Source organism: Cuculus canorus, chromosome 6, assembly GCF_017976375.1.
Source record: "Cuculus canorus isolate bCucCan1 chromosome 6, bCucCan1.pri, whole genome shotgun sequence".
NCBI classification, from domain to species: domain Eukaryota; kingdom Metazoa; phylum Chordata; class Aves; order Cuculiformes; family Cuculidae; genus Cuculus; species Cuculus canorus.
This window is the reverse complement of record NC_071406.1, coordinates 40,154,310-40,179,883: the sequence shown is the minus strand read 5'-3', so window position 1 is coordinate 40,179,883 and position 25,574 is coordinate 40,154,310. Positions and strand designations below refer to the sequence as shown.

Genomic DNA, 25,574 nt, shown 5'->3' with positions numbered 1-25,574 from the left:
CCTCTTAAGACTGCATTTAGCTAAAGAGTTTGTGCAACGCCTGCAGAATGCGAGACAGGCTGCAGCGAGTTATTTTATAAGCGTGAAGTTAAGCAGGCGCTTGCATATACGGTGAAATGGGATCATAGCTTTCATGTCCATTTTAAATCGCTGTTTCCATATGGTTTTATGCGTTTCACTGGTGTATCACGATGTGGTTGAGAGCAGCCCTGTGGAGAAGGACTTGGGGTGCTGATTGCTGAGCTCGACACAAGCTGGCAATGGGTGCTTGCAGCCAAGAAGGTCAACGGTGTCCTGGGGTGCATCACAAGTGTGGCCACCACGTTGAGGGAGGGGATTCTCCCCCTCTGCTCTGCTCTGGTGAGACCTCACCTGGAGTCCTGTGTCCAGTTCTGGAATCGTCAACGTAAGAAGGATGTGGAACTGTTGGAAAGGTCCAGAGGAGGTCACCAAGGCAGTCTGAGGGCTGGAGCACCTCTGCTATGAGGACAGGCTGGGAGAGTTGGGGTTGTTTAGCCTGGAGAAGAGAAGGCTCCAGGGAGAACTTAGAGCAGCTTCCAGTGCTGAAAGGGGCTCCAGGAAAGCTGAGGAGGGGCTTCTTACAAGGGCCTGGAGTGATAGGACGAGGGGGAATGTCTTTAAATTGGAAAGGGAAGATTTAGATTGGACATTATGAAAAAATTCTTCACAATGAGGCCCAGGTTGCCCAGAGCAGTGGTGGCTGCCCCATCCCTGGAGGTCTCCAAGGCCAGGTTGGATGGGGCTGTGAGCAGCGGAAGGTGTCCCTGGCCCCTCATTCTGAACAACCCCAACTCCAGAACTGGACACAATACTCCATGACTGGAGTAGAATGTTAGCAGAATGTTAGGAGCAGCTGTAAATGGAAAGCTCTGGAGTGTGGCAGAGAAGGTAGAGGGGCGTGTGGAGCTTCTCAGAACAGCCATTCCCACCTGCCTGCATAGACCCATGGGAAACTGAGGCATCTACATGGTGCCAAGGAGACTGTGAAGATACCATACAGGAGTCATTTCATGAAGGTGGGGATGTGGGGCAATAGGGTGTCCTCCCTGGCCATTGCTCACTCCTGCAAATGCATTTCTGCTGTGGCTTTGTACCCTGCCCACTCGGCTTGGGGCTGCATCCGTGCCTAGCACGGCAGGGCAACTCCTTATCATGGTTTAGGTTGGTTTTTAAGCCGACATTTTTCCAGAAATAAGGCAAATGCAGTGTCTTCATAGTATGCCTGCATTCCCTTGATCCTTTGGCACTCTGAGATGCGTAAAAATCCTAATTGGATTCCCAATCTGCATTGAAACCAGACCTTGATTGGCGAATTTAAATGTCCTTCCATGTTAAAAATGCTGTTTGTTACAACTTAAGTTGTTCATAATACATTGTTGCATGCTCCTAAAGCTTTTGGGAAGCCAGGATACTTCATTCCACTCCGCAGAATGAATATCCCACCACTGCCAGCCCTCCTGTGTGCTCCGAGCCCTTCAGCGTTGTGTTGGTGTGTTTGTGCGGTGGGAATTCTCACAGACAACGCGGAGCAGCTGAAGAGCTGAGGTGGCATCAGTGCAGGTGCTGAGGGAATGAACGGAGCTGTTGGGTATCACACGAGATAAGTCTGATGGTGTTTCGGAGAACACGGGTGGCTTTGAGCTCACTGGAGCTGTCAGGCACTGTTGGTGCTTTGGGTGTTTAACTGGGAGGTGAGTTAACAGCTTTGCATTCTTGAGAGCCCCAAGGAAGTGGATGGAGAGTGTGAGGCTGCCAGGATGCTGGGTAGGAAGCAGCGTAAAAGCAAGTGTTTAATTTAGACAGACTCGCTTCTTACAAACCAATTTTCTTTGCATCCAGTCATGCCATAGCCACAGCGGCTGCTGCCTTTTCCCGGTGGGTGCACCCGGCAGTTTTGTCCCTTGACTTTGCTCTCTGCCTCCCAGCAGGGTTGTCCTTGCACCTTCTGCATCTCCTGTGGGTTTAGCTTGGAGGGCATAAACTCCTGGGGAATTCAGATGGCAGCTGACCTACTCTGACCAATAAATTCCTCCAGTGCCTGCTGGGCAGTGGCAATCCTCTCTCTCATCCACAGCACATGCAAAGAAATAAACCCTCCAAACAAGAGTCTGGGTTTGCAGGGGTGAAGCCACGATGACTCTCAGCTTGATGACTCTGAGCCTGGAAGCCAACATTTCCAGCATCTGGTAAAAGATGATTTCCCAAAGCCTGCTGGCAAATACGACTTTGCTTCAGCAGAGTGAGGATGGAACGGCGCGTGACCTGCAGTCCTGCTTCTGGGAATGTGGTCCGGCGTCTTCCAAGTCCCACACAGACCGCAGTCCTGCAGCTTGCTGTCACATTGGGTAACAGCAACGGGAAGGGAGGAGAGAATATGAGGGTTTTCAGCCTCTTCCATGGAAAATCAGAGGGGTATTGTGTGCACAAGATGCTGCAGGGATGGAGGAAAGGCCTTTTGGTAACCTCCTGCCTTACAAATGGAAAGGGCACACAATTTTCACACAGCTTCTCATCTTTAATGCCGTTTCCTAATGCGCTTTTCTCCACCTTTTGGCACCCGTGACCGTGCCTTTTGACTGCTTGCAGTTTGTAAGCACCTAATTTACCTCTTGTTTCCCTTTAAAGGAATTTAGAAGGTCCTTTATGTTACGAGGCTGAGCTCTCAAGGAGGTTTCATGTTTGTTATTAATGCAGGCTTCCTACTACTCTGACCTGGGCCTTCACAACAGCGGCTACGCTTCCACATCTCAGCCTTCTTCTTCCCAGAACGGAAACTGGGTCTGTTGCCCTCTGACTTTATCCGGCCTCGCCTTGTTCTCACTTTGTGTGGATAATACAACCTCTCGGACTTAGGGATGACTTTGGACCAGTTGTTAAGTAGCTCTTAAAATAAACAAAACCAAACCTGACCTTTAAAAATTGGAGTGAGTAATGGAAAGCTGTTTTAAAATCAGCACAATTAGTTTCCCTTTGCTGCTCCTCCCTTTCCTACCGTTATTTTGTTTGCTTTTGGCCTCAACTGATCTGGAAAAATAAGGGAAATCGTCATTAGCCAAAGTTCTGTGTTCTGATTGAGGCAACTCTGCTGACCGTGTCAGTCTAGCAAATGTAAACCAATCCGGTCTGCCCCAAATGATGTTACAAGTAGGTAATTCTCAGGCTGCTACAAGATCACTGAAGCTTCAGCATCCCTGGGAGGTTGGATTGTCCTCTGCCAGAGGGACGCTGGCAAAGCAGAGCTCGAGCAGCAGTGTGTGAGCGGGCAGCCTGGCAGCGGGAGGTTCCCCGCGTGCCGTGGGCTGGGGACTGCTGCTGGAGCATCTCTTGCACCGAGTTCTGCCAGATGCAGCGTGTGCTCTCTGAACTTACTGGCTGTGTCTTGTTACTAACAGCGGAGTCGGTTGGTTTGGGGTGCTCTGACTGAAGTACTCATAGTTTTATCTGGGATTATTTGTTTCTCTGCATTTTTGTTTAATACTAATATACACAGAGATGATCTTACAGCTGCGTGAAACACTTAACCCTGTATCTTAAAGCACCTCTGTTGTATGTAGCTCTTCCTCCAGCTGTGGTTGAAGTGAGGGGAAACACCCTTTCAGGCTGCTGTACCCACGTGTGTGTGAGACAATAACAACTTAACAACCTCAGATTAAACTGTGCTGTTTTGCCTTTGCGTGCTGTCGCGTCCTCCCTTCCTGCAAGAAGCGCACGTGTCTGTTTGGTGTTCCTCATCTTTGGGAGCTGAGCTCTAATGCTTTTATGGTGCCAATGACTAACGCTCTCTCTGCTGGGTTTCCTTCCTGATCTCTCATCAGGGTGGTTAATTCTGCTCTAGGTGCCTTTTTTATGTTTTGTTTCCTATGCAAAAAAGTTTTGTGCTTGTCTTCCTCAGCCTTCCTTGCTGTACAGCGATGCCCTGCCAGCCAGAAGCCACAGGGTTTGTTGTGCTTTGTTCTAAACACAGATACCGACACCACTCACCGTCAGCCATGCACATGTCGTTGTCTCTAGTCCTTCCTGTGGGCTCCATTTATTCCACCCTCTGTCGTCCAATCCATCTGAATGCACGTGTGCAATGCCGTTCGCACTGACCTGCGTTTGCTGCTCCTCACTTTTATTCCCATTGGAACTGTGTAACCACTGCTCGTGGGGTTGTGATGCTGCCGCAGACTCTTTGGGTGGAGATGATTGTCTTCATTTTGGTTTATGAGTTGTTGTGCAGGAGCAGGTTGGGGAGGGGCAACATCAATTCTTCCTGGTTGTGTCACAGATGACAGAAATCTGCTTGAACATTTTCGTAGCCAGATTCCACTCTTCTTGTTCAAACGTTTAAATGACCTGCTCAGATGTTTTTTCTCAAACTTAAAGGCAGAGTTTCCTACTCTCCCTGTGCTTCCTGAGCCATACATTTATTTGCCAAACCAGAGCCAGGCCTCGAATATCCATCCTCCTCCTTTTTTCTTTAATTTAGTAAACTGACTGTAAGTGAAGTTCATCAGGTGTGAGTTTTCCCCGCTATTTTGCCAACCTCAGAAATGAAAGTTCAACAGATGCGGACGACGTAAGAATTGATGTAGCCATGTTGTTGGCAGGGATGCAGGCTGTTGGGATGGGTTAGGAATGCATGCCTGTGTGATGGGCCGGGGGGATTTCAGGCTCTGCTCGTGCCTCGTGGCATTTCCCAGCTCACCCTGCGGGTTGTGTGAGATCCTCACTTGCATGTTGCTTGTGGTTACGGAAAGGAGACGTCCCTGTCCTTGCCCAAACTGCTCGTTCCCCTGCCTCCTTCGTGCTGCACCTCGGGAGTCTGTGATGCAAACCAGAAACTGGGTCTGCCCGTCCTGTTCTGACTCTGTCTTTTAATTGTAGGCGTCTGTGTATGACGAGAGCGTTTACAGCGGGAGCCGTCGGTATAGTGCCTCTAGTTCTCGTGCTGTAAGATGTTTTCTGCATTTCCCCTTATCTTGTCTCTGTCTTCTGATAACCTGTGTGTGCCAGATCACAGCCTTTGCTGGGCTGAGGAGCGCTGAAGATGGACTGTATGAGACTCGCAGCCCGCTGTTGCAGGCAAAAGGATGAGCACCGCTTTTGTATGCTTCCACGTTATGATCCAAAGTGGTTTCTCTGCTGCTGTAATGCTGCCCTCGCGCACACCAGCGCTGGGCAGCACCAACCCAGCCCGGCGCTGGGCACTCGTGTGGCCCCGGTGTTCAACCCTGCCTTGTGCTTGGTTTGCAGATAAACCGCCTTGGAAAAATAAAGTCCCTTCCCTCACCTAGACTTAATTCTTTTGAAAACTGAGAGTAACGCAGGTTTACTAAATAAATCGATAAAATCGCTTCCCCATTAGCACTAGCACGGAGTGAAGAATTGCTGTGAGCATGCAGCTTGCTCAGCTTTGTGTCTTGGGTTTATGTTCTGTAGCAATGTCTCAGGCAACCTGGCACAATGTTATTGAAATACCTGTGTGCGAGGGGAGGGCTCTGTCAGTTATGGGAGAGGCGGTGTGAGGAATGACTCTGGGAAATTGTTCCTTTCAAAAAGGAGAGGCTGCGGGACTCGGTTTATGGATTTAGAAGGCAAGGAACGCCCTCACCTCTTCTCAAAAAGGCCTTGGTGTCGCAGTGGGTGTTTGGCCAGGCAGTGGAGCTCCTGCTGTTGGATCTGCCTGAGAAGATAAACCATGCTCTTCTGGTTTCTGAATGCTTCTCTGTGGACCCACTGCTGCCTCTGCCTCTGGACTCCTTCACTGGTTGTCAAATACCCCAACCAACCATGCAACAAAATCCCCAGCAAACAAAATAACACCACCCAAGACCTGAACAGAAAAAAAGCCTCAAGGCAAAACATCCTTGTTAATTTAAGGTTAAAAGTTACAATTTTATTAACTTGGAGAAGGAAACAAATTTTCAGGAATGCATACTAAGCCCTGGCCGGTCTTCCCAGGGCTATGCCATCCCTTTGCCGTCACACTGATGCACCAGTTACGCTGTGCTCCTTGCTGTTGCCAGTGTTAAGCTTCAGATTACTTTTGTTTCACGTTTGTGCCTTGTTTTAGTTTGGCTGCCTTGGAAAAATTCATCAATCCATATCCATCTGGAGTCAGTGAATTTGCTGCTGAGGCTGCGCTGAGCTGGTTTAGCCCCTTGTTGTACGGGATGTCTTCCTGTGTTTGAGATAAGGGTTTTGCAGTGCTGGACGGTAACGCTTCTCTTGGGAGGAAAAAATCACTTACAGTAGGCTCTGAGCCCAAGCGCTGTTAACACGTCTTCCAGCAGCTGTTAATGGCTTGAGCAGGGAACACGGAATAAAATCTGCTGCTTGTTCCCCTTCCTCCATCCCATCCAGCCTGTCTAGAACCCAGCCTTTCCAGTTTGCTGGTAATAACAAGACAGTTGAAATAGCATAGAATCATGGAATCACTAGGTTGGAAAGGACCCACTGGATCATCGAGTCCAGCCATTATGTCAGATAGCGTTGTGCTTGTATCTGCCGCTGAAGTGGAGTTCATGTCTCCAAACTTTTTTTCCTGGTAAAAGTTAGAATCAAGTCTCAAGTAATCTTGTGCCTCTACTATGAACAGAGAAAGAGAGCAACTGCACAGACTAAGTCTGGTTTTTTATCTGTCCCTTAAGATGGGGTGGATCATCTTTTGGATGTGCCTGACTTTTCCTAGTGACTATAAACCGAATTTGGTTGACTAGCTGGTGAGCTGAACCTCATCATTGCTGGATAGCTGGAAATAACTAAGTTACTCTTTATTGCATCAGCCTAGAAGATTATTTCATAGAATCATAGAATCACCAGGTTGGAAAGGACCCACTGGATCATCGAGTCCAACCATTCCTAACACTCCCTAAACCATGTCCCTCAGCACTTCATCCACCCGTTCCTTAAACACCTCCAGGGAAGGCGACTCCACCCCCTCCCTGGGCAGCTGTTCCAGTGCCCGATAACTCTTTCTGTGAAGAATTTTTTTCTGATATCCAACCTGAACCTCCCCTGGTGGAGCTTCAGGCCATTCCCCCTTGTCCTGTCCTCTGTCACTTGGAGAAGAGCCCAGCTCCCTCCTCTCCAGAATGGTTTGGGATGCTGAGAGGAGAGGTGAATGCAAGAGTTGCTGGAATGGAATTGCTTCCATTTTCTGCCCTGTAGCACACGAGGAGCACCTATGGAATAAGTAGGTCCCATGAAGCATTAATGTGGGACTCAGTAGTACTTTATCCTTTTTTCCCATCACTTGTTTCCAGATTGTGGAAAGAGCAGTGGCGACATAGAACCAGTTAAACACTAAATTGAAGCCCTTACTTCAGCGCTTGTTGGGTTTAAGTTAAGAATTGAAATGGCCGTGATTGAAAATGGTTGTAAACTGCATGCAGCACTGTTGTACGTTTTGCATATTCCCATCTCCAAAATGAAGCTGGGTAGCTCAGGAGCAGGAAGCCAGCGTCACTTCACGTGGGGCATTGGAGGACACAGCTCGGTCACGCTCTGCCCTGCTGGAGGGGCTCGCCGAGGGCTGCGTGCCTCAGAACGTGGTGCTTTGTGGTCAGTAACTTAAGTTTATGCTTGTACTGTAGCTGGGGTTATTTCCAGCTTACCCTCTTATCATTTATTAGCACTGTAAGCTTAATTTTCATTTAATAACGTGCTGCTTTGTTGGCATGACTGCTGGTGGTGAGCCAGCCCTCCAGCAGCTGGGTGTCCTTGTAGCTGAAGGCTCCGGGGGTTCCTGTAGCAGCCAGGTAGCTCAGCAGGAGAAGCCTTAAAACCAGATAGACACAGGCATCTCAAAAGTAGGTAATTCTTCAGATTTCAGTGGGTTTGTATCTGAGAAACGGTCTGAAGCACCTGTAAAATGAACTTCCTCAGGTTCATTCCTCTCCCCGAGCTGCCTCTGCCCTTGTGCCGGCACAAGCGGCTGCGCCGGGCATTTGACGGCTGCTGTGCCCCTCTGCATTCCCAACTGCCTTGAGGTGATAGCAATAGGAAAGCTATTGTGTCTGGTAAACGTCAAACCTTTAATTCCTGTCTGTTCTGACTGTGTCAAGCCCTCCTTTGCTTGTTTGACTGTGAAAGTCCAGCGAAACACAGCGCTGAGTGTGAAGCTGCTACTCTGAGATCTGAAAACAGAGGGAGGGATTCTAAAATGCATCTCCCAAATGAGTTTTAGTTCTCTTTTCCCTGATGCTTTAAACTTTCATTTCCCTTCTCTACTCCCACTGCATTATAACCTCTGGAAATAAAACAATGCAGGCGCATTCTTTGTCCTTGTCTGCACCGAGCCAGCCCTGCCTGTTCTGCATCGCTGCTTAGATGTTTGCTGTTAAGGAGGACTAAAACATTCCTTTGGCAGGGGATGAGGACTGCAGGTGTTGGAAAAGCAGGAGGGTTACTCAGGCTCTGTATGATGGATGTTTCTTGCTTTGGCCTGTGAAGCACGGATTCCTTTTATATGTGCATGATGTTGGAAACATGGAAAGAAGGCTCTCTAGAGAACCTCGGAGCTCGTGAAGAGCAGTAGGATCGAGCCTTTTGTAAACAGTCTGAGCGTTGTTTGCTTGGAACTGGTACCTCAAGATATGTAGATACATCTGTAATGTCCTCTCGTGCTAAGAACTGAATCAAAACTCTGCTTGGCCTGTCAACTGGAATTGGCGCTTGCCTGGATTTTGCAATTACCAGTTGAGGTCTCTGTTCTCTGACTTCCATTGCTATTCTTCTCTCCAGCTGCATGGAAGATTTTTGTAACTAACTCCACTGTAATGCTCTGCGTCCTCTCTCGCTTCCCTTCCTGCTTCTAATGCTTTTCTCTTTTCTCTGCTTGCTGTTCCTGGTTTACCTGCGGCAGCCTTCCGAGTACAGCTGCTACCTCGGTTCAGGATCTCGGGCATCCTCAAGAGCCAGCTCTGCTCGGGCCAGTCCAGTGGTGAGCTCCTCTATTTTTCTTTGTCTCTACACTGTTTATTTCTTCCGTTCTTCAAGGTTTCTGTTGTACAAAGGGGTCACTGTGCCTCCTGAGGCAGGTTCTTATAGTATTAATTGGACTTTGTGGGCAATGTTTAAGATAAAGAAGGGGTGAACCAGATGAGAAATGAGAAATCCAAAGTGATTTCTATGCAGGTGCACAGGTTTTTACAATAGGAGCACTCGCTGGACTTAGGTGACAATGCCTTTTAGTTCTAAGTTGGGCACAAAGCACGTTGGCAAGGGGACTGTGAAGAAGACAGGGTTGTTAATGCTGGTGCTCCATCTCCTTCAGGTATTAAAATCAGGAGACCCTACATCTTACTGTAGTGTTGAAGTATCATAGAATGGTTTGGATTGGAGGGGGCCTTAAAGATCATCCAGTTCCAACTCCCTGCCATGGGCAGAGACATCTCCCACTGGATCACGCTGCTCCAAGCCCCATCCAACCTGGCCTTGAACCCCTCCAGGGATGGGGCAGCCACCATTTCCCTGGGCAGCCTGGGCCAGGACCTCGCTGCCCGCACAGGAAAACATTTCTTCCTAAGATCTCAACTCAATCTCCCCTTTTTCAGCTTAAAACTGTTCCCCCTCATCCTATCCCTGCACTCCATGAGCAAGAGCCCCTCCCCAGCTTTCCTGGAGCCCCTTTCAGCACTTCGGTACTTTAGTTGCTCTCCAGTGGGCAGCATTTTGGTGTTGTGTTGCTGCAGAGCTACAGGGCTGTCCGGAGGCTGGATTTGAACGTATTTATTGGACTGTAGGTTACCAAGCGCTGCAGAGCCGTTAGCGTGATGAAGCACTAGAAGGATTCCATGTACCCGGCGTGCTTAGCGTCATGGATTCCCAAGGAGCCATGGCTGAGCAAGGCCGAAATGCTAAAGGCTTGTTTGACCCTTGTGACTGTAGTTGACCCAGACAAGATTTCCACCCCTTCTTTTTGATGGTATAGAGAAATTGTCTTCTGTTTTTTTCAGTGGAGTATTTCTCTTTGTGCTTGTTCCATCTCGCTGTCCACGACTCCGAATATCTTTCCCGAGTAATTTCACAGCAAGGCCTGATAGCATGGTGACAGTAGCCAAGTGCAGCAGCATCTCTTTTAGAGGTAAAACGCAGTTTACAGTCTGAAACAAAATTAATCTTCCACAGAGAGTGAGTTTCAAAGCTCTGCACTGTGTTTTGGTGAGCTGGCTTTGCTTCATGGAAGCGTTCCTCCTAGTGAAGCTTCAATATGCTGGTTCTGCTGAGACCTGTCACGTATCACTTACCACATCCCTGAGATGGGAAATGATGAGGAGGATGATACTGTGAGTTAACACACACAGCGTGCTTCTCTAGTCACAACATCCTGTTGCCTTTGTTGCTTTGCTGAGGAGCTGGTAGTTAAACACTGTAAATGTTGCCTTAAGGGCTAATTAAAAAGAAGTATCTGGGTAGTTGGAGGAGCTACCGCAGCGTGCCACGCAGTGGGCTCTGACGCGGATGTTTGGAGCGTTCCTCTTCAGCAGCCACCCAATCTGCAGCAAGGAATTGCTGTGTGCCTGGTGTGCCCTGCTGGTTCCTCCCTCACTCATAGCTCTGTGTGCTGTGGGTGATTTCTCCCGTGGTTGGAACTGTGCAGGGTGTCCATCTCCTGGTGGCCTGAGGTCTCTGGACTCCTTGCTGTCAGGCAGGGAACAGGCGAGCCTTTTGATTATCAAACGAGGCCTCTCCTTCTAAGTGAGAAAGAGCTGAATGAGCTGAATGGAGCAAAAGCAAATGGAATAGAGATGCTCGCTCTGAAGCATTGGTGTTCCTTAAAGATAAGGGTACATCTGCTTTTTAAATGCTTTGTTTTATTTTAAAAGAAGTATTTCCGTCAGGTAATGTGTGGCAGGCAGTGAGCTATAAATAAATATTTTTATTAGTCCCTGAACCCCAGTCTCTGAGCTGTGAGCTCCTGCAGTATCTTACATGAGTAACACTTCTTAAATGGCTTTGCAAACTGAATTTCAGTTGTCCCCAAAGCAAAAGCCAACCAGAATAACAGGGGTTCTGTTGAAGTTGTGTAACTGTAACAACTGGGTACCCATACGTTGCTGTGTGCTTCCATAGAATCATCGAATAGTTTGGGTTGGAAGGGACCTTAAAGATCATCCAGTTCCAACCCCTGCCTCGGGCAGGGACATCCAACTAGACCAGGCTGCCCAAGGTCCATCCAACCTGGCCTTGAACCCCTCCAGGGATGGGGCAGCCACCACTTCTCTGGGCAACCTGGGCCAGTGTCTCACCACCCTCATGGTGAAGAAATTCTTCCTTACATCAATCTGAGTGTTTTGCATGCAGTCCAAGTCACTGGTGCAAGTCACTTACGTTAATCGCAAACTGCAGCTTGTCCCTCCTGGGAGTTGGGGGAATTTTTGTCTTTGAATGGTCTGCTTGCGCTTGGGCCTGTTTGTGCACAAGTGCCAGGAGGTGGTTGGCTGCGTCAGCACTGCCGAGCCGAGTCTGCTCGGCACGGAGACCACAGGCACTTCTTAATGTTTATTTATTTATAGAATCATAAAATGGTTTGGGTTGGAAGGGACTTTAAAGCCCGTCCAGTTCCAACCCCCCTGCCATGGGCAGGGACACCTCCAATTGGATCAGAGTGGTCAAAGCCCCATCCAGTCTGACCTTGAACACTTCCAGGGATGGGGCAGCCATGGCTTCAAGATGAAATAGAGCCTGGTCTTCTCAGCGGGCTTAGCACTGTACTGCTTCCAGTCATACATTCCCAAATGTCATCTGCTCAGGCTTCCTAAAGGAGGAATAAGGATCTCCTTGGACAATGGTGATGACTCATGAGAGGAAAAAAGTGAGTTTTTAATCTGTATCAGTAGTCTGCGACTGAGCCGTTCCCTGCCTTAATGGATGCAGCCATATGTTTTCTTGGTTCTGCTTTATGTATCTTCTGGCATTTACATGTGTAAAGATTTGATTCCAAGTTTACTCTTTAAGCGGCTGGTGGAGGAGGAAGGAAAAGGGAGTATCTGTTGGGATGAAAAGCTGAGTTTCCAGCATGCTTATGTCACTTGAGAGTTTACAAAATCCATGTGCTGTAATCATGAGTGCTTAACACTGAAGTTAAATATGATTTTTGTATGATTATGGGCATTATTAGGCACAAAACCGAACTGGAACTGTTCCCCAGGCTGACCAGCTCTCAGGAGAAATTACGTATTGAGAACAGAGGAGGAGTCAGTTTTAACTTTCCAAATTAAAGCGTGCAATATCTTGTTACTGCAGCCCTTAAATCCTTTCTCAGCATTTTGTGTGCCCCTCCTATCGCTGCTTATTAAACAGTGAGCAAAGAGTGACAGGAGTTGTCCTGCTGCGCACAGCTTTGCCGACTTGTATTCCCAATTGTTTTATCCTGTTTGTAACTGTAAAAGCCAGGGAGATACTTAAACACAACACGTGAATGTTTCTTTGTCGCTGGATGTGTTTTTAAGACTTCAATGTATCTGCAGGAAGTTTGATGTAGTGAGTAAACACTTTTCTGCATCCTGGGGTACGTCCAAAGCAGCATGGCCAGCAGGGTGAGGGAAGGGATTCTCCTCCTCTGCTCCGCTCTTGGGAGACTTCACCTAGAGTCCTGTGTCCAGTTCTGCAATCCTCAACATAAGAAGGACATGGAGCTGTTGGAAAGGTCCAGAGAAGGCCACAAAGATGATCCAAGGGCTGGAACCCCTCTGCTATGAGGACAGGCTGAGAGAGTTGGGGTTGTTCAACCTGGAGAAGAGAAGGCTCCAGGGAGACCTTAGAGCAGCTTCCAGTACTGAAAGGGGCTCCAGGAGAGCTGAGGAGGGGCTTTTTACAATGGCCTGGAGTGACAGCACAAGGGGGAATGGCTTTAAATTGGAGGGAGGAGGATTTAGATTAGACATTAGGAAGAAATTCTTCATGAAGAGGGTGGTGAGGCCCTGGCCCAGGTTGCCCAGAGCTGTGGTGGCTGCCCCATCCCTGGAGGTGTTCAAGGCCAGCTTGGTTGGGGCTTGGAGCCCCTGGTCCAGTGGGAGGTGTCCCTGCCCATGGCGGGGGAATGGATCTGGATGGCCTTCAAGGCCCCTTCCAACCCCAACCATTCTATGATTCCCATTATTCCCACTTGTAATTCCTGTCCTCTGTCCTTGCAGTCACTGGAGAGATGCAAATGCATCGTGTTCAATATTAAAGTGTGACCCTTGATATAAAATGCAGATTTTAAGAGTAGTACGAGCAAGCACCAGGCCCATCTGCAGAGGTTGGAGGTGAATCTTGTGCCTGACAAGTGGCGGGTTTTGTTTGGTATGAGGTTTTCTGATAGGAGTTGCTGGTATTTTTCTTTCTAAAAAATGAATAAACTACCAGTGAAAAGCAATTATTTCTACGTTTGAAATGGGCTCAAAATGCAGTGGCATTTAGCTGAAGCATTTCTAAACAAAGGAAGGCAAAAGAATAGGAGAAGGGATGTTTTGCTGCCCTGAGATCTTGCATACAAACTCTTTCCCTTATGGAATCTCGGACGTGGGCACAAGCAGTCGGTGTGTGGCCTGGCCAGGCGCGCTGGCACTGACCACAGCGTGGCCATACAATGTGCCAGACTGACAGTGCGAGCGCCACTTTGCGGGTGTGGAGACCTTAATCATACAATCACAGAATGGTTTGGGTTGGAAGGGACCTCAAAGCCCATCCAGTTCCACCCCCCAGGCATGGACAGGGACACCTTCCAGGGATGGGGCAGCCACAACTTCTCTGGGCAACCTGAGCCAGGGCCTCCCCACCCTCCTAGGGAAAGGTTTCTTCCTAATGTTTAGTCTAATTCTTGCCCCTTCCAGTTTAAAGCCATTTTAATGCTCAGCAGCGAAGAGCTTTTTTTTTGTTTGAAGAAACTTCTCGTATTCTCACCGCAAATAAAACGAAGGCAATCAGACTGAATTTTCTGGAAGCAGTTGTCAGCGTGCTCAGGCTTTGCCTTCGCTCCTCTGCAGTTGCAGATTTATGGTAGGCTTGTATCTTAGCCCAACCACGGACCGTCTGGGCGTGCATTCGGCCCCTCCGGAGCAAGGATTTGCTGCAGTGCTAACTTGCATTTCAGGGACTGATAAGTTTGTTTAAGCAATGACGTTTGGCATAACACTCATTCCTAAGCGAGGATCCTTCTGACAAATCCACTTCAGACCTGACAAAGTTCAGCCTGGTTTTCCCCTGCTGACTTCTCAAGGCTTGTTGCTCATTGCTCCTGTTAAGGTGGCTCTCTCTGGAGAAACACGCAGGAACGCTGTGTTACCGCCTGCCCCAGCCCAGCTGATCCGACTGGTAAGATGGGATTGTAGGAGGGCTTGTATTGGTTGCAGGACAGCTTGGTTTGGAATTCTAGTTTTTATAGATGCCATCCTGTGTTCAGAACTACCCGCTGTAAGATTTTTTCTACAGTGTGGGCCACATCTCCATTTCAAACTGTGTTGTGCTGCTTTAAGAGCAGGAAATGATCTTAATTTGATTTGTCACCAACAAAAAAACCCTTGCTTTTATGAGGAAGTTGATCTAAGTGCAAGATGTTTGGTGGAGCTGAGCAGTGACAACCACTGACTGAATGTGCTGTATTTGTTCTTCTACCCAAGGGTGGTATGTGGTGCTAACCCAGCTGTAAATACCCAGTTTGGTATTTCCCTTTCTCTCCAGCCTTGTTTAGCAGCCTGGAAGTTGGAAATGATACTTTCCTCCTCATCCCTCCATCAAATTAAAGTTTGGAATAGTTTTTCTCTTTGTAAAACTTAACTGTCCCGGGGTTTCTGGTCTTCTCAGGAGGTGTTGGAGAGCTGTCATGTTGGGTGCACTGTGCTGTTGCTGCAGGGGTTCTCCTTTTGGCCTGGACACTCAGCGGTGGCAAATACCTGCAAGGGTTAAGCTCCTGCTTATTCAGAACGCGATATGAAAATGTTTCTATTATCTCTGACAATAGGCAATGTACCCATATATAGGCTTGAGGGCTGCTTTTGCTCTCGCTAAGTCTCCGTGGTGAACCTCTGATAGTGCTGACGTTTCTGTGACAGGGCTCTGGATTTATTCCGAACTCGCTGTCAGAACAGGCTGAACCCTGGTCCCATTGTACTTATTGTGCATAGAGCAACCTATTCCCCCTGTCAAAGCAAAGATGTGTAGAGTTCCTTGGGAAATTACTTCCTTTTCCTGGTTTTTTTTTCACCCACACTTGGCGAAGAGGGAAGCAATCTGTGACAGAGGCAGACCCAGACCTTGTGGAAACAAAAAATGATACCTTGTTCTGTAAATTAAAGGTCTAGTATCATTAGATTAATCCCTCTTCAGTTCTCCTCTAGCCAGTATTCTGTCAGTCCTTTGTATGTGGAAAATCCCACGGCCAAGATCATAGAATCATAGAATCAATTGGTTGGAAAAGATCTTTGAGATCATTGAGTCCAACCATACCTGTCCACTACTAAACCGGATCCTGAGCACCTCACCTGCCCATCTTCTAAACCCCTCCAGGGATGGGGACTCCACCACCTCCCCGGGCAGCCTCTGCCAGTGCCCGAGAACCCTTTCAGTGAAGAAAATTTTCCTGATGTCCAATCTAAACCTTTCCTGGTGCACCTTGAGGCCATTTCCTCTGGTCCTGTCACCCATCACTTGGGAGAGGAGACCAGCACCCACCTGGCTACAACCTCCTTTCAGGCAGTTGTAGGCAGTGATAAAGTCTCCCCTCAGCCTCCTTTTCTCCAGGCTAAACAACCCCAGGTCCCTCAGCTGCTCCTCATAATCCTTGTTCTCCAGCCCCTTCCCCAGCTCCGTTCCCTTCTCTGGAGTTTGCATGAAGGGCTGTGCCAAGTACAGCGCGGTGAAGGTAGAGGGGTTGTTCACACTCTGTTTAGTCATTACAGTATTCTTTATGGAATGATTATACAGAAAGTGAGTCGTTTGGTCAAGAATTTTGTGCAATTTCAAATCGAACATCTTTTTTCTGACCTTTTGCTGTTTGATTTCTTGCTGGAGAACATGCCAAAGAATGCAAAATAAAATGGGTGAAGGCTGAAAGCCTGGAGGTCCCTCTGGTGGCAGAGAGGTGTTGGAAGACACAATTTTTTAAAGGAGTGATACTGCGAATACATTAATCTAAAGACGAGCAGACTGAAAACTATATAAAATACTCTCCTAAAATAGACTTCTGGCTTTCTACGCAACACAGCTCTTGGTGTTTCACTGCCACACAGCCGTAAAATCAGATGTTGCTGATTTCAGACTGACTTTTTGCTTAGAAAAAGCATTGCATAGCAGGAGGCATCTTAGTAATGAAAGGATGTGATGTTAAAAGGAGGCACTGGCTTTTCTTAGAGCAAATTATATCTTTAAATGTTAATATTTAAATAAATCGGCAGTGGCAGCTACCGGTTTTGAGAGCAAATCGTTCCATGTGCTCCCTTCGTGGCAACAAATGGACCTGGGTATGAGGGCAGCTCTGTGGAAAATGAAATTTCATGCATTGTTTTTTTCCACCACCTCAATTTTAGAATTTACTTAATAGCTTTAATTATTAAAGATTATGCCACCTCAGAGAATTATTAAAGATTGTTTTGCAATCAATGTGTAGCAAGCTTCACAGGCGTGGTTCTGAGTGTGCCGAGTAGGAATGTCCACCCTCTGCCTACCTCTCACCACGTCTTCGGTGTTTTCGCCTTTGTAGACGGAAGCTTTTTTTTTTGACTCATGTGCTGCATCATTAAAACAATATAAAGATTTTCTCCCTTCTTTAGTTCATTAAACATCAAGGTTGCCCATTTTTGGGGGGAAATAGAGGGCATTCTGCAAACGGCTTAAGGAAAACGGTATTTTGAGTTGTGCGTCGAACCCATACGGGAGCCTTCGCAAAGGGCTGGGCATGGATTTCTGGAGATGGGTGTGTGTGTGTACACTCATCTTTGGTAACGCCAATATTTACACTGCCACAACTGTCTCAATAAACATCAACGCAGTGTTTGGCTGGAAACCCCGCCAACCCACCACATGGAGCTGTCTGGCTTGCAAATAGGAGGCTGTTGGTAAGAGTCAGTCCGTTGTGTGGGTCTGAACTGACATATCTGCCTTAGTGACCTTCTCTTAGAATCATTTAATGGTTTAGGTTAGAAGGGACCTCAAAACCCATCCAGTTCCAACCTTCTGCCATGGGCTGGGACACCTCCCACAGGGCCAGGGTTGCACCCAGATTCAGAGATCTTTTCCCCGAGTACCTTGTGTATCCAGTGTCTCTGCAAAGTTTATTCTAGTGCTTTAAGGCTGCCTTATTTTGCTTCAAAGCTCAAGTCTTAACTTCTCTTATTGCCAATGGAAGGAAATTTTATGATACGAGATGTGTTGTCAGTGTAAAAAGCTGATTTGTAACAGGTACCTCTCAGTTCCAGGATTCTTTCCTAGGATACCAAGGGCAATATGGAGAATAATGAGTGGGATCATCCACACGTTGTTCTGTAATTCAAAGAAAAAACCTGATGCCAAATGTGAAAGGGTTGGAAAGAGATGTGGGTTTTGAGTGTGTTTTCACTGACATTTAGAACCCCTCTAATTCCTCTCTTGTGAGACCTCGTCTGGAGTACTGTGTCCAATTCTGCAATCCTCAACATAAGAAGGATATGGGGCTGTTGGAACGGGTCCAGAGGAGGGCTACAAAGATGATCCGAGGGCTGGAGAACCTCCCATATGAGGACAGGCTGAGAGAGTTGGGGTTGTTCAGCCTGGAGAAGAGAAGGTTCAGAGGAGATCTTATAGTGACCTTCTCGTACCTGAAGGGGCTACAGGAAAGCTGGAGAGGGACTGTTCATAAAGGCTTGTGGGGATAGGACGAGGGGCAATGGGTATAAACTGGAGAGGGGCAGATTTAAACTAAACATTAGGGAGAATTTCTTCGTCATGAGAGTGGTGAGACACTGGCCCAGGTTGCCCAGAGAATTTGTGGCTGCCCCATCCCTGGAGGTGTTCAAGGCCAGGTTGGATGGGTCATTGGGCAGCCTGATCCAGTGGGAGGTGTCCCTGCCCATGGCAAGGGGGTGGAACTGGATGATCTTTAAGGTCCCTTCCAACTCAAACTATTCTATGATTCTATAACCTCGTTGTCCCCTGCCTTCCCCCGAAGCGGATCTCTCCTGCTTCTTTTCAGTCATTTAAAAAACACAATCCCCTTGGCTTTAGGCTCTCAATTGGAGGAAACCATTCATTTCCTAGAAGTGTTTTGGGAACCCATCTTGACTGTGGTGCTGAATGTTCCCAGAAGTTGACGTTTTCTGGACTTCTTGAGTTCTGCTGAACTTTTCCTTCCATTTTAGATGGAGATTAAAAGATTCTGTTGTGAAACATGCTTTTTTTCCGCCCTTCTTTTTTTTTTTCCCCCTTATTTCTGAAGTGAATAATGATAGAACACTTGATTTTTAAATTTCTGCGCTTGGGAACTTATGTATTTTGTTTTGTTTCAGAGCAGGAAAAAGTTGATAGGGTGGTTTCCATCAAGGGAGAAAAAAACTCTGCTCAGGTTGTATGTGGGTTTGTGCTCTGTAACTTGCTCTTAAATGCTTAAGCTGTTTGTATCCGTGGCAATTTTCTGTACTCCTGGATGCTGCTTTGGCTCTGTTTTGTTTCTTCTTGGCTAGTTTTAGTGCAGGTTTTCTCTCCTGAATTAGTAAATTCCAGCGAAGTACTGCAACCACAAAAATGCTGTTTATTTAGACTTTGAACGGGTCCTCGGTATTTCACTGGAGTGTTTTTGTAGTCTCAGCCTTACCTGGATCTTTGCGTGAAGTCACAGTCGTCTTTAGCCTTGAGCAGAGAGCATTACAGGGGGGCTGAGTTTTAGGTTGCTTTTTTCTTCAGTTTGTTTTTTCCCCCTCTGTTGTTCTTTTGGAGCGGTGCAGACACAGTAGAAGCCTTCAATTCGAACTTGGTACCTTGCTTTTTGGATGGAGGACTTTGTGCTGGCAGGCTTCAGAGGCAGCCTTTTAGTTTAGGTCCTCAAAAAGCGATACTTCAAGAAGCTCTCTTGCTCTGGAAATCTATTGGTCTTTCAATTACAATAGTTAACCTCTCTATTTAATAGAATTACCATTTGGGGTTCACTTAAGGCATATTTTTACATAGTTCTAAAGCAAATTGAGCAGCAGCGTGTGTTGGCACAGCCGTTGCATACACCTGGGTTTATGTCTGGAGAGAGGCGTGCTGGGCTTTAAGTTCATGCCCATATAGGTCCTTGTAGTCTTGCAGTGTTAAGTCAAAGATCGAGTGCCGTCTTCATGTTTGAAACACTGGGATGCAGAAGATGGGGCAAAAAGTATTGCTCTGTCTTATTTAATAGGCTAAAGAAGTTTGTATTGATAAGGATATTCCACTTAATTATGTACAGCTTAGAAATGTGAGGTGGATTTTCCAGCCTTGTGCCCTGAGGTGCAGCGAGAACACTGCTGTGTGAGCAAGCTGACTGCTTTTTGAGCCGGTAGAAATTCCTAATGAGGTCTGATACAGGTTTAAGAATTCCCTTTCTGTTATCTTACTGTCTTCACTTTGTCCTCTGATGTGTAACAATTCCTTCTGAATCTTTGTTTTACAGATCGAGGAAAGGCCAGAGAAAGACTTTGAGAAGGTAAGAAGGATCTTTTGAGCTATTCTGCCAGTAGCACTTTCTTCATGTTCGTTGTGGTGGGTAGAATACGCAGTGAGTGCACGGAAATCCTCTGGAAAATCCACTGTGAGGCAAGCCTTTGAACTACTGGAGCCTTCTACTGTGTGTTTTTAAGACAAACTCTTAAGCCTCTGTGGTTATTTGGAGATTATGAGGTAGTTGACCTTTAATTACAGTTTGCTGAAATTGCTTTAGGCTAAGCCACATGAACAATGGTTTTGTTTATTAGATTTTAATTATGATATTACATAAATACTAATAAAAAAAAGAGGCGGGTGCTGCAGTAGTGAGAAATGGGCTTTCATGCAGAGCCCTCATTGCACTGCAGCAGTTAATGCAGCTACTGCTGCAGAATAAATAAATATGTGGGAAAGGAGAGGGGCTTGAGAGGTGCTCAGAGCATCCACACCATGTGTTATTACACGTTTTCAAAACATCTGGCAAGCTGATAGGATCCATGAAAGACTTACTCTAATTTAGAGTTAACAGCTAGAAGCTAAGCTATGCAAACTCCAGAGCGCGCCCAGAGAAGGGCGAGTGCGTTCAGAGAAGGGAAAGGGGCTGGAGAACAAGGATTATGAGGAGCAGCTGAGGGACCTGGGGTTGTTCAGCCTGGAGGAAAAGAGGCTGAGGGGAGACCTCATCCTGCTCTACAGCTCCCTGAAAGGAGGTTGGAGTGAGGTGGGTGCTGGTCTCTTCTCCTAAGTAACAGGCAATACGATGAGCGGAAATGGCCTCAAGGTGCACCAGGGGAGGATTAGAGAGGACGTTAGGAAAAATTTCTTCACCGAAAGGGTTCTCGGGCACTGGCAGAGGCTGCCCAGGGAGGTGGTGGTGTCCTCATCCCTGGAGGGGTTTAAAAGATGGGCAGATGAGGTGCTCAGGATCCGGTTTAGTAGTGGACAGGTATGATTGGACTCCATGATCTCAAAGATCTTTTCCAACCAATTGATTCTATGATTCTATGATCTTGGCCATGGGATTTTTCTCATACAAAGGACTGACAGAATACTGGCTAGAGGAGAACTGAAGAGGGATTAATCTAATGATATCAGACCTTTAATTTACAGAACAAGATATCATTTTTTGTTTCCACAAGGTCTGGGTCTGTCTCTGTCACAGATTGCTTCCCTCTTCACCAAGTGTGGGCAATTTGCACAGTTGGACTCAATGATCTCAAAGATCTTTTCCAACCAAGCGATTCTATGATTCTATGAACTCCTATTTCAATACTGTTTAAATGCAGCTGATCAGCCTTTTCTTTTTATTTTCCCGTTTTAAATCTTGTTCTTTTGATTTTTCTTCTAAGAAAATTATGTTTTAATCAAATTTGCATAATTTAGAAGTGCAGGGGTATGTGTTATGTGTATTTAAATAAAAGAACACCACAATATATGTAGAAAAAAATGTTATAACCATTTTATCCTCTGTTCGATACAGGGAGCACGCACTGTCTCAAGTTTATCAGCTGCTACCTTAGCTTCTCTGGGTGGGACTTCTTCACGAAGAGGCAGCGAGGATACATCCATCTCTGCTGACACAGAGGCATCTATTAGAGAAATAAAGGTGAGAGATACTTAAAACCACCATAAATTATTAAATATGCTTCAGGCTTCTTTCCGGACAAGAAACTGGCTTGTCTCCCCCTCCTGGCAGTTCTGACAAAAGGACTTGTGTGCTGTGAATGAGCAGCGAAGAGCTTTGTCAGAGAGATGCTGCTGGGAAGCTCATGTGCATCGCAGAGGCGTTTGGGTAAAGTCCTGCGGCGTGCGATAGTGGAACAGACTGATGGTGTTAAGACACATCCCATCCTAAGCTCAAGAAATAGGAAACAGACACTGATAGGAGGATGGGAATGATGCCAGAAGCATTACGGGATGCTCATTTGGGGAGGAGGGTTTATTGTGTAGGCTGATTTGTGATTCCATGAAGTTGGACATGTTGGAATAGCAAATAGCTGTGAAATCCAGTGTTTATATCCTTGTGTGCCAGGCTGGGGAGCTAAATTGTTTCTGTGAGCTTTTCTAATGCCCCGTTCTGAAGGCTGTTTTAAAATGAGTAAACTGAATGCTGTTAACTTTTGCGCGTACAACTTAGAACTCTTCTGAAATTACAGCTGGTTAAAACATCTGGAATTTGTACTGGGACCTCTGGTTTCAGCACTGCACACCAGCTGAAAGACGGCCACTTGCCGGTGACCAAGGACAACAGGAGAGAGTCTGTGAGATAGGGCTGGTAATGAAAGTTAGCGTGGTAGATGGTTTTCACGCAGTCTTTCCTGCATCTCTAGCGTAGCCCACATTTCAGGCTCCCTTGGGCAGCCCTTACCCTCGGTACCAGAATTCCTCGGAGAGGGTGGTCATCAGTGAGGGCGGCAGCAAAGGGCTGTGTGCCCGGGCACATGATTGTTGAAGGCTTGGAAGCTGAGTCTCTGCCTTGTCCTTAATGTTAAAGACTTCATTTTTTCCAGTCAGGAAGAGCAGAAGTAGCGTAAGTTTCTAACCAAGGAATTTCACTGTCCAGCAGGGCTTCAGGTTAGGGTCAGACCGCTTAAGCTGGGTGGTAGAAATATTTAAATGAGAATATTTTAATACCTGCTTTTCCCAATCGCTTGCCTCTTAGTTTCAGTGGCGTCATTCACCTTTCTTCCCATTTCCCTCAGGATATCTATGAGTTAAAGGACCAGATTCAGGATGTAGAAGGCAGATACATGCAGGGACTGAAAGAAATGAAGGTACTGGTTTACTGCAGACCGGGAGTGTGATCATTAACCGCAGCTAAACATGAGAGTCGCTGTGAGACCTGGAGCTGACCTTGCATGCTTTCCTTCTGAGAGTGATTATAACCTGTGTGAAAAGCATTTAATTAACTGCAGAACTGTCTGTTCTGGCCGTGATTGATTGTGGTGAGAAATGCTTCCAAACGTTAACTGAAAGGCTGATGATGACTATTGCACGTTGGCGTTGACGTTTTGAAGAGATAATAATTTTGCTAGCACATTAAAATTATTAGGATTTTTAATAGTTTCCTAGTCCAGGAACCCTCTCGATATTGGAAGATGAACTAAACCTTTTGTTCTAAGAGTTCAAAAGCTTGTGTGGTTTTGTTGTGATAAGGTCCCGCATGCCTTTGGAAAGCTGTGCATGTGAGGTGGGGATGATTGCTTTGGTTTTGTATTTAGGTCGCGGGAGACACCCTTAAACAATCCTCCTACAAAACTTCATGTAACAAAGCTTGTTGTTTCGTTAACAAAGAATGAATGCTCACATCAGTTCATGAGGCCGTAAAGGAGATTTGGTGCAACAACTCACTTGTTCATCCACCTGCCACCACCTGGAATCATAGACCCATAGAATCATTAGGTTGGAAAAGACCTTTGAGATCATCAACTCCAACTGTACCTGTCCACTACTAAATCTTATCCCTAAGCACTTCATCTACCCATCTCCTAAACCCTTCCAGGCACGGGGACTCAACCACATCCCTGGGCAGCCTCTGCCAGTGCCTGAGAACCCTTTTAATGAAGGAATTTTCCATAAGAAAAGGAAAAGGCAGTCTTGCTACTGTGTGTAGACTTCCACGCCCCACTTATCAGCATTAATTGCTGACTGCCACCAGCCCAATCCTGTGACGCTGGAGGTGCTGCCACCTTACGTGAGTTCTCAGTGGATATAAGATAATTGGACCCTTCTTCTGTAAAGCTGAACTTTTCCCCCTTATCACTGTGTAGCAGGTGATAATAATAATCACACTGCATTAAAAATGGAGGTTCCGGTTCATGTCCCTTAGAGTGCCTTTTGGGGTGATTTGTACTTAAGCAGGATCGCTTGGTGCTAGGAAAACAGAAGGTAAATCGCTGCAGGAGTGGTGGAGCAGCATCCTTAACTGCTTCCTTGCATGTAATTCCTTCCCAGCTCCTTTCTGAGGTGTAATCCTACCCACTGAAATCCTGGCTGCTTTCCTTTGTTTGGTATTTCTCATTCTTGGGCTGGAAAGTGCATCAAAACACATCTTGTGTTTGGGACTGTACAAATTCATGTCCTTACAGACCAATCCTCTTATTTGTCGATGGAAATGTAAGCTAAACTGATTGAAACTTAATTTTATCATCGTCATCTCTCCACTGTCACCCCCAGTTCCACTGACTGAATGGGAAGGAAAGGGTGTGAACTCACCTGTGCTGCAGGTGTAATTAATAGAATTACTTAAGTTCCGGGAGAAATTCCTTGGTTTGTGAACTAAAATGTTGATGTGAGCATCTTCCTTATTTACATATTTGCACTGTTTTGTTTCTGAAACTCTTTTTTTTATTTCTATTAAAATCAAATGCTGCAAAGTTTGGCTTTGGAAAACGATCCTGATCTTGATTTTTGCCGTCATCTACTGTTATAAATACCTCAGTACCAGGGCAAGTTGATAGGAAGGGTTTCGAGACCCTGGAAGTTGTGTCTCACACAGTAAATTTATAAAGAAGGAATGCAATACAGGAAACCTAATGAAAAATGATAAGTCAGGTCCCAAAAGCTGCAGCTTCTTCATGTCAAATTCTCATCCCTGAGCCAGTAGAGTTAGTGATTCCCGCACTGCAAGGATCCCTGAAATCTGCGGGAAGCGGCTGTCAGACTGCCTTCATTTAAGGCCTAAGATCATCAAAAATGATCTTAAATCAAGGCCAGTTTACCTTTAAAAAACAAACATCCCCGCTTGTCATCCTCAGCAGCTGCTTTGAGCTGCCAATCCGCAGGGGCAGGGGGAGGAGGGAGAGGGGAGAAGACTCTGAGAAGGCAGAAGCTGAAGCAGCAGAGAACAGGAAACGTTTTATCCGTCTTGAGGTAAGGTTTCTTGCTTGCGAACAGCTGTGTGGTGGGAACTCGGGAGCGGTTTTCCTCACCGTGGGGCAGCTGGTCAGCCCCTCTAGCACAGCACTGGTTTCTGTAGACAGAGTACTCCGCGTCCCTGTGGTTTAGCGCTTCATTTTCTTGTTGAAGGTCTTCGTTGGCGAAGCGTCTTTTATAACCGACTGTGACTGCTTCTGCTTTGCAGGACTCTCTGGCCGAAGTTGAAGAGAAATATAAAAAGGCTATGGTGTCAAATGCTCAACTAGACAATGAAAAAACAAATTTCATGTACCAAGTAGATACCCTGAAGGATGCACTCTTAGAGTTAGAAGAGCAGCTGGCAGAATCCAGGCGGCAATATGAAGAAAAAAGTAAAGTATGTACATAAAAGTGGCACATTCTTTAACTTGGAAGGGTTGGGGGCTGCGGCGAAGAGCTTTGGGAGGAGGCAACCAAGTTACTATACAGGACTTTAAATAAGTTATTGGTTTAATTATTGTTAAAGCAAGTGGAATAGCAGCATATTATGTGGTTGTGATTGGACAAATGGGAACCTCCCCTAAGTTTCTGTCTTATAAAGCAATTTCTGAGAAAGCAAAGAGGATATCGCTTACCCTTTTACGTTCCATCTTTAAGTTAATCCAGAGGGTTTGTTCATAGTGGCTTCTGGAGTATTTTTACACACAAAGCTCTCTGCAGAAGGCCTGTGGGAGAGGTGTGCAGTTTATATCGTTGAGGCAGCTACCAGGTTGAGTGCTGAATTAAGTTTTACATCCGTTCAGCATCTGACAGCGAGTGAGTTGAGTTGGTGTTAAGGCTGTGTAGCTTCTTCTTCACAACAGGCTGTTTAGCTTGGGGCATTTGACAGTCGTGTAGTTGAAAACACACAGTTCCTGGAAGGGACGGTGTGCTTTTTAAAGTCCACAATGTCGAGCTAACTGTCTACACAGTTACGTGGGAGGAACGGGTTAAATTCCCATCCATACATCTTAGGACTTGAGTGTAAATGCCATTCACTGCCAGCCTGCTGCTCAACTTAGGAAACCAGCTAAACGCCTGTCACTTTTCTA

General features: G+C 46.5%; 1 protein-coding gene across 18 annotated transcripts in view; it reads left to right on the top strand.

The window, feature by feature from the left end:
* Positions 1-25,574, top strand: part of LRRFIP1 (LRR binding FLII interacting protein 1) — a 132,924-nt gene that overhangs the window by 86,661 nt on the left and 20,689 nt on the right. For 6 of the 18 annotated variants that reach the window (XR_008450489.1, XR_008450495.1, XR_008450488.1 and 3 more), the window contains 8 exons: positions 2,716-2,799; positions 3,914-3,958; positions 4,891-4,956; positions 8,873-8,950; positions 19,595-19,627; positions 21,107-21,232; positions 22,329-22,400; positions 24,710-24,880. Coding sequence is in view for 2 of the 18 variants with exons in the window: in XM_054070439.1 (XP_053926414.1) it covers positions 2,716-2,799; positions 3,914-3,958; positions 4,891-4,956; positions 8,873-8,950; positions 19,595-19,627; positions 21,107-21,232; positions 22,329-22,400; positions 24,710-24,880 (675 nt within the window). In the remaining 16 variants the exon portion in view is untranslated. The remainder of the gene's footprint in view (positions 1-2,715; positions 2,800-3,913; positions 3,959-4,890; positions 4,957-8,872; positions 8,951-19,594; positions 19,628-21,106; positions 21,233-22,328; positions 22,401-24,709; positions 24,881-25,574) is intronic. The other 12 variants (XR_008450499.1, XR_008450498.1, XR_008450503.1 and 9 more) reach the window with 6 other exon arrangements.